Here is an 8900-nt window from a genome sequence, read left to right as displayed (position 1 = left end):
CTGAAAAATGTTGAACCCGTTTTGTCTATGTCTGTTTCACGGATTTTCTCTCAACGTTTCGCCTCGAGCTGATGGAAACGCTTTTGTTTTTCTTCCTCCTTCTCCTTCTTCTCCTCTTCCTCCTTCTCCTCCTTCTCCTCCCTCTGACTTCTCTTCTCAATAGAAAAGAACCCCGACCTTAATTAGGAGGGAACAAGCTGGGCCCGTCCCTCCGGGAATTTTTTAGCCCGTAGTTTATTCGATCGTGATTAGAGAAAATCAGTACCTATTACCTATGTACCTACCTAATTTGTTTAATATTCAGTTTATTATTATTATTCTTGATTTGATTTTACTTTTATGTAATGATTTTGATTGAAAATCAAGACTCGAGCCCGTTCTCCCTTTATTCCCAATATAAGTTTTAAGTCACCCATCCATTTATTGGCCTTCCTCGGCGTAGCTTAACATAGGTAACGCTAAAACCGGTCTTAAATTAACCACTGTTTAAGTCACCCATCCATTTATTGGCCTTCCTCGGCGTAGCTTAACATAGGTAACGCTAAAACCGGTCTTAAATGATCGTCTTAAGTGTTATCTAAAAATTTATCGCTTTGAGTTCATAGGTCGTCGCGACAAATTTCAAGACAGAGCTCATTTGTGTGAGAAAATGTGCACGAGGCTGAGTACATCCAGGAATGTGTACCGATCAAATGCGTGGCCCACTTGTCCACTTGGTCACCTAATCCCGTACCTACCACGCCAAACCGTGCTTAACATCAAAGCCGCTGATGAAATCTCGAAATTTCTCAGCAATTTTCATTTTCAACGAACGAATCAAACAATGATTGCAATGAAAATAATTTCGCCAGTTTTGTCTATGTCTGTTTCACGGATTTTCTCTCAACGTTTCGCCTCGAGCTGATGGAAATGCTTTTGTTTTTCTTCCTCCTTCTCCTCCTCCTTCTTCTCCTCTTCCTCCTTCTCCTCCCTCTGACTTCTCTTCTCAATAGAAAAGAACCCCGACCTTAATACAAAATGAAAATGATCCAAGCAAGAAGTTATTATTCCGCTTGATTTCAATGGGAGAGGTTTTTGAACTTTCCGTTTGAAGAAATACGCGGGATCCTTGTATAACATGTCATTGACTGGGAAAGTGAAAGAAAAAAACACTTTAAAGTCCGAATGTTAGTTTTAGATCTCATTTTTCATCAAAATTTGCACCACCATTTTCGTGTTCCTGGTAAAAAGACCTTTAATTTGATATATAGGTCAACCAGGTTTGGATAAGTCCTTCTACGAGGACAAACAGAGTGACAGACGACACCGAAGCGAATACAATAGCCCGTCCCTTATACCTTTTTATTACTATTGTAATAATAAAGGAAGGACGGACTAAAAAGAGACAAAAAATCTGAAAAATGTTGAACCCGTTTTGTCTATGTCTGTTTCACGGATTTTCTCTCAACGTTTCGCCTCGAGCTGATGGAAATGCTTTTGTTTTTCTTCCTCCTTCTCCTCCTCCTTCTTCTCCTCTTCCTCCTTCTCCTCCCTCTGACTTCTCTTCTCAATAGAAAAGAACCCCGACCTTAATACAAAATGAAAATGATCCAAGCAAGAAGTTATTATTCCGCTTGATTTCAATGGGAGAGGTTTTTGAACTTTCCGTTTGAAGAAATACGCGGGATCCTTGTATAACATGTCATTGACTGGGAAAGTGAAAGATAAAAACACTTTAAAGTCCGAATGTTAGTTTTAGATCTCATTTTTCAGAAATTCAGAAAACAACGTAACCTAGTGTATTCATTATTTACTTACCAAAATAAATTCCAACTTTAACTTAGCGTTATGGACTCTCAACTTCTCCAGGATTTTCATCAATTTCATATTTCATCTCTCTCATCCAGTATCCCAATCCCTATAATATTATGTAACCTAGTGTATTCATTATTTACTTACCAAAATAAATTCCAACTTTAACTTAGCGTTATGGACTCTCAACTTCTCCAGGATTTTCAACAATTTCATATTTCATCTCTCTCATCCAGTATCCCAATCCCTATAATATTTATTCTATCTGAAGACCCATATATTTCATTTCCATTACCTAATTAGCATCTCCTTTGTTCTCAAGCACCTTTCACTCTGAGGGGGCTTTTCAATCTCATGATTGTCCTCCTGGTACCATATTCCCCCAGGACATTTTCCTAACCAACTAAAGGCCTGTTCCCTCTTGTCGTGAGTTTCATCCGATTTTTTCCCCAAATGTCCTGATTTCCCCCCCCCCTGTAATAATTGGGGTGAGTGTTCCCACTACATGACACCTCTCTGTTGTTACAATGCCCTCTATCAAACCTCTTGAAATAAATAAAAAGATCCACTGGCAGTGAAAGAGACATTGTCCTCCTGGTACCATATTCCCCCAGGACATTTTCCTAACCAACTAAAGGCCTGTTCCCTCTTGTCGTGAGTTTCATCCGATTTTTCCCCCCAATGTAATAATTGGAGTGAGTGTTCCCACTACACGACACCTCTCTGTTGTTACAATGCCCTCTATCAAACCTCTTGAAATAAATAAAAAGATCCACTGGCAGTGAAAGAGACCCCCGACACGCTGCTTTGGGTGAGATTTAGGCGCCTCCCTCCCTATTTAATATTCTGCCCCCATTATATCAGACTAGAGGCAGAATGAAATAAAGCCCTTTGACGAAATTGATAATGGAGAGAGAGAGAGACAGAGAGAGAGAGAAAGAGAGAGAGAGAGAGAGAAAGAGAGAGAGAGAGAAAGAGAGAGAGAAGGAGGAAGAGAGAGATTTGAGTGGGATTGATCAGAGAAGCGCCCAAGGATTATAATTGGGGGAAGAAGAGAGAGAGAGAGAGAGAGAGAGAGAGAAAGAGGGAAATGTCTAAATATAAAATTTAAAGCCTCCCTTTAAGGAGCAAAATGAGCGAAGGAGAAAGAAAAGAAGTGGGGGGAAGATTTAGAAGGAAAAATTAGGAGATGATGGTGGGAGTAAGTCATAAATAAATTAATGAATGGACAGTGAGTGAGGAGGAGGAGAGGGCAAGAGCTAATAATCTGGAGTTTTGAGGGGAAGAAGAAAAGAAAAGGAAGATATGAATGGATTTTAGGAGGGAAAGAGAGAAAATTGAAAGGAAGTAAGAAGTGAAGAAATAGGGAGAGGAAGAAGAAGAAGAAAAAAAAATGAAAAAAAGGGGGGGAATAGAAAGAAGAAGGAGAAGGGAAAATTAGAAGACATTGAAATAAAAGAAATGAAGTGAGACGTTAGAGGGAAGAGGGGGGGAAGACCGTAAAATTAGGAGAAAAAGGACATTACAAAGAGAAGAGGAGAAATAGAATTAAGGGGAACAGAAGAGGAACAAAAGTGAGGAGAGAGAGAGAGAGGAGGGAAAGTTTCCCATCTTTTTGTGAATCTATGAGAAAATTTAGAAATATTATAGGAGAGAGAGAAAGAAGGAGGGAAAGACGGAGAGAGAGAAAGAGGGAGAGAGTAAGGGGAGGATAAGGTGGGAGGGATTATTTTACTGTGAGAGGAGGGGAAGGGAAGGAGGAACTGATCGAGAGATAAGTTTGGTACCAAGGAGTTATTTTCCAAATACTTTCTTCTCTCTCTCTCTCTCTCTCTCTCTCTCTCTCTCTCTCTTTCTACAACTCGTGTCATATATGGATTAGGATTGTAGGTGGAGGGAGAGAGATGGGGACAAGATAAAGGAGGAGAAAGATACTATGTAATATAGGACGAGAGAGAGAGGGAGGGAGCACCTGTGTTAAGCGCAGGTGAGAGTAGTTTATTTTCGTCTTGAGAAATATGAGAGAAAGTTTTGCCGACTGGGTGGTTTGGGGGTAAAGTTTTTCTTCAAACATTTTGATTTTATTATTTTTCTATAGAAGGTATTTCATGAAATTATTATGGGAAAAAAGAAGGGAAGTGTGAGAGAGAAAGGTCTTGTTATATTAGACATTAAACACGAGTTTATAAACCTGGTTAAAGTAGAAACATAATCTAAAATTTCTCATAAGTTTCAGTACTAAAGCTCTTGAAGTAAATACGTTATAGGTACATCTTTTTTGCTATAACCTGTGCTGCTATACACAGACCGTCTTTTGGCACATAGTAAAGTATGTTCCACATTTTATGACCCACAACCTTTCGAGTAACCCTTCAAAATCCAAATATGTAGCAAAGTTGTAAATATTATCTAACCTTTCCATCCTACTGAATACAACTGCTCTTGTCATGTTATACCTCAATTCGTTGCGTTTTAGTAAGAGGGGGGGGGGGAATCAGGAATCCCACATAATTCAAGTAAAGATGGGAATGGTCTAAGACCGAATGGATGGATGGGACTTCATAAGGACCACAACATGCTCCTACAAACACATCGATTCGTATCTACCTTGGGAGATGGTGAGGGAAGGTTGGTTATTGAATGATTCCATGTCTTTCAAACACGAACGTGACGCCAGATAGTTACGGATAGGTTTCAATAATAACTTGAATAGTTTAGAAACCCCTGGTTTTATTCAATCACCTTTACTGAAAGAAATTCATGCGCTCCTACCTAGCAGACAAGGTATCGGAGGAAATTGAAAAATTGTCAAGTAAAACTCCTCACAGTATCAGAGGTGCTATACATAGTCTTGTTGTCAAGTTCTTGTGATTTCAACTTGTTAAAATCATCAAAGAAAGTGGTTCGGACCTTTTCATTCAGACGTTGCAATTTTTTCACTTGTAGAAAGTGCTTCTTTGAACTTTTTTCCGGTGGTTTAGATCTGTTGTCGCTTTGGTTAACAATTCACTCTCGTCATCAAAAACGTTTTAGTAGTTTTTGTTTGTTTTTAAGTGTTGGAGATTGATAAGGTTGGATGCTTTGCGATTTTTGATCAAGAGTTTGGTTTGGTTATTGAAATGTTCGGGTTCTATCTTGCCGATATCAACGTGATTGTTGTTATTGTTTACTTGTCCATGATTTTGGACAATATTCTGCTCACAGTTGTTGGTAAGTACACATTTATCTATTTGTAATTAAATTTTAAGTGCTTCCTGTGATTAGATTCATAGGAGTTTGATAATAGCAACAATTATTTCCGTACCTACTTTTAGTTTTCTATGTGAGATGCATGAACTCTTCCTCTTCCTTCCTCTTCTTCCTCCTCTCTCTTTCTCTCTTATTCTTCTTCCACCTCTTCCTTCTCCTCCTCCCCTTCTTCTTCTGTCGATGTTAAAACACGACTTTGTTGAAGATTGGGTTTCATTATGGTCTTCTCAATCATTGCAGTCCCCATTCTACCGGACTATCTGTATTGGTTGGAGAACTTCAATGTTCCTCATCTCAACATCACCAAATCAGCTCAGGATAGCAATGATATAACGTGAGTATAAACAGCATAGGCCATGTTAAATCTAGAATGTAGAAATAGAGAGCACATCTGCATTGATTGCACCCAATATCGTTTCATTAGTATTGGTACGAGACGAGAATTCCATTATTCTTGATTTTCTTCTCTCAACTTTTTTTTTGGTGAGACGTGATTTTTCTCAACGTTACCAGATGCTTAGAGAGATCTATCTTGTCCGTCTTGTATTCTTTCTTTGAGCGAAGATAATAATATGGTAATGACTGTAATGAGGTAATATCTCGCCTTGTGTGTCAGCAAATTTCATCAATGGAACGAAGTGAACATTAAACATTAGTAATTTTAAATCATGTAATTTTATAATATTCTAAATTGGTGTGTCTTTTGTCGAAAAGGCTAATCATTTCTTTCTGAGTAAGGCGAGGTCTATCTAGAATTCAATAGACTACGAGGTACTATTAGTCAGCCATTCTACCGGACTATCTGTATTGGTTGGAGAACTTCAATGTTCCTCATCTCAACATCACCAAATCAGCTCAGGATAGCAATGATATCACGTGAGTATAAACAGCATAGGGCATGTTAAATCTAGAATGTAGAAATAGTAAGCACATCTGCATTGATTGCACCCAAGTTCGTTTCATTAGTATTGGTACGAGACGAGAATTCCATTATTCTTGATTTTCTTCTCTCAACTTTTTTTTTTTTTTGGTGAGACGTGATTTTTCTCAACGTTACCAGATGCTTAGAGATATCTATCTTGTCCGTCTTGTATTCTTTGAGCGAAGATAATAATATGGTAATGACTGTAATGAGGTAATGTCTCGCCTTGTGTGTCAGCAAATTTCATCAATGGAACGAAGTGAACGTTAGTATTTTTAAATCATGTACATAATTTTATAATATTCTCAAACGTCTTGTATTCTTTGAGCGAAGATAATAATATGGTAATGACTGTAATGAGGTAATGTCTCGCCTTGTGTGTCAGCAAATTTCATCAACGGAACGAAGTGAACGTTAGTAATTTTAAATCATGTAATTTTATAATATTCTCAAATGGTGTGTCTTTTGTCGAAAATGCTAATCATTTCTTTCTGAGTAAGGCGAGGTCTATCTAGAATTCAATAGACTACGAGGTACTATATTAGTCAGTCCCCATCTACTTTTGTCGAAAAGGCTAATCATTTCTTTCTGAGTAAGGCGAGGTCTATCTAGAATTCAATAGACTACGAGGTACTATTAGTCAGTCCCCATCTATTCTTCTGTTTTCCAGTCTGGAGCAGTCTGAGGTGTTGGGTAATGAGAATGGTAAGGTAGGCATTCTCCTCGCATCCAAAGCTCTCATTCAGATCCTGATAAACCCTCTCATTGGGGTTCTGACACAATATGTCGGATACAATGTCATCATGTTTGTGGGCTCCGTCAATCTGTTGATCGCCACTTTGTGTAAGTAAATCAAATCAAATCTCAAATTCTTTGTGGTAAAGCGGAGCTTTTTCACAACTTTTGTGGATATTACAACATTACTAAGTGCCTCCTTTGCAATCAATTTCCACATTTCAATAATCTTTTTACACTGGTAATGCCATCACCAGTGGCGTAGCGTCCACCTAGGGCGTGTATGGCGGCCATACACTCAAAATTTCACTTAAATACCCTTAAATATTGATTTAAATAATTAATGTATTTTATTAGATAAATAAAAATTATTATATTCACAACTTTTGTGGATATTACAACATTACTAAGTGCCTCCTTTGCAATCAATTTCCACATTTCAATAATCTTTTTACACTGGTAATACCATCACCAGTGGCGTAGCGTCCACGTAGGGCGTGTATGGCGGCCATAAACTCAAAATTTCACTTAAATACCCTTATATATTGATTTAAATAATTAATGTATTTTATTAGATAAATAAAAATTATTATACCTTAAAATCCCTAAATCCCTTTTCATCCCAGTCAGACCCGAAAAATCCCCGAGAAGGGATAAATCCCTCAAGTAAGAATAAGAACACGGAGAAGGGCACCTTGCAGTGCACTACAGAAACTAAAACCAATTACTTCCCCAACAACGTTTATGTATGGTAAAAAATTTGAATAGTGAAATATGTGAAAATAAAGGCCATCAATCGAGTAGCCATCAGTGGTGGGCCACCACTGATGGCTGGTGAGATCAGAAAATTAAGGCCAAGTCTGCATTCCCAGTTTTTCGTGTCTGCTGAAAATGCTGGATCTCAATTCCTTCAACCTTCTATCAATTTCAACTTGGCAATGTTTTCCTCTTATTTTCATGTTAATAATAGGCATTTTATCAATTTGAGAAGGAAAAAACATTGCCAAGTTGAAATTGAGAGAAGGTTGAAGTATTTGAGATCCAGCATTTTGAGCTGACACGAAAAACTGGGAATGCAGACTTGGCCTTAATTTTTCGATCTCACCACTTTTATAGACCGACATTTTTGGATAGAGACTTTGCCTTTTTTTCACATTTGAATTTTTGTGGGGTATCTCACTCCTTTTTTATAAAATAATAATAATATACATTTTAAAAAAGATTTAAGAAGAAAAGTTTTCGCAACCCATTCAGCATACATATTTATGTTTTGGATAAGGAAGCTCTAGATAAAAACTGCATACAAAATGCGGTTTGACGTAGAATATACATAAGCTCAAGTTTATACAAAGACGTTATCATCCCTTATCTTCATATAATAATGTACATTATTAATTTTGTACATCCTACTATCCCATCATCAGGAACAAAGAAGAGAAGGAGAATTCTCCCCCCCTCTCTCTCTCTCTCTCTTTCTCTCTCTCTCTCCTCTCTCTCTCTCTCTCTCTCTCTCTCTCTCTCTCTCTCTCTCTCTCTCGTGTGAGACTTTGTGGTATCGATAGAAAGAGACAGGAGAGAGGGGAGGAAGAGGGATAAAAAATTCTTATCTCAAGAGAAAATAAAGATATTCAACCTTGTAGAAATCATATGAGTAGAAGCGAGAGAGAAAACCATTCAAGTATGTATAATAGATTACTTCCCCACCTCTCCCTATCTGTCAGGTCTCTCTCTCTCTCCCTATTTTTTATAAGAGAGAGTGAGAGCGAGAGTAAAGAGAAAGAGATGGATGTTAGGGAGGGAAATAGAGAGGGAGAGAGAGAGAGAGGAAAGAGAAAGAGAGGGAGAGGGAGGTGAGGGAGGGAAATAGGGAGAGAGAGAGAGAGAGAGAGAAGGGGAAACAGGGAGAGAGAAGGAGGAAGGGAGGGAGAGAATTTTTGAGCGTGTGAAATTTTCATCAAAAATTCAAAATTCAAACCTTCCCTTCCTCTCTCTCTCTCTCCCAGTCCCCCCTTTTCTCTTCCCCTCTTTCTCTCTCCACCTCTATTAACCTGTGCATAATTTTGTCTCACCTTCCCCTCTCTCTCCCTCCCTCCCCTACTTCTCTCTTTCCCTCCTCTCCATCGCACCATCATTGGTCCCCTGTGACGTTTGAATAAATAATAATAAAAAAGTGGGGATTTTTTTTGTTTTTTTTTTTTTTTTT

General features: G+C 38.1%; 1 protein-coding gene across 1 annotated transcript in view; it reads left to right on the top strand.

Annotated features, from left to right (window-relative positions):
* Positions 1-4366: 4366 nt before the first annotated feature.
* LOC108252973 (chromaffin granule amine transporter-like) overlaps positions 4367-8900 on the top strand; it is an 11821-nt gene continuing 7287 nt past the window's right edge. The window contains exons 1-5 of the mRNA XM_017446048.1: positions 4367-4409; positions 4846-5001; positions 5281-5374; positions 6633-6805; positions 7328-7443. Coding sequence (XP_017301537.1) covers positions 4367-4409; positions 4846-5001; positions 5281-5374; positions 6633-6805; positions 7328-7443 — 582 coding nt within the window. The remainder of the gene's footprint in view (positions 4410-4845; positions 5002-5280; positions 5375-6632; positions 6806-7327; positions 7444-8900) is intronic.

The sequence above is a fragment of the Diaphorina citri genome, unplaced genomic scaffold, assembly GCF_000475195.1.
Source record: "Diaphorina citri unplaced genomic scaffold, Diaci psyllid genome assembly version 1.1 scaffold1070, whole genome shotgun sequence".
NCBI lineage: Eukaryota > Metazoa > Arthropoda > Insecta > Hemiptera > Psyllidae > Diaphorina > Diaphorina citri.
The sequence above is the reverse complement of the archived record's forward strand: the minus strand, read 5'-3'. Positions and strand labels throughout refer to the sequence as shown.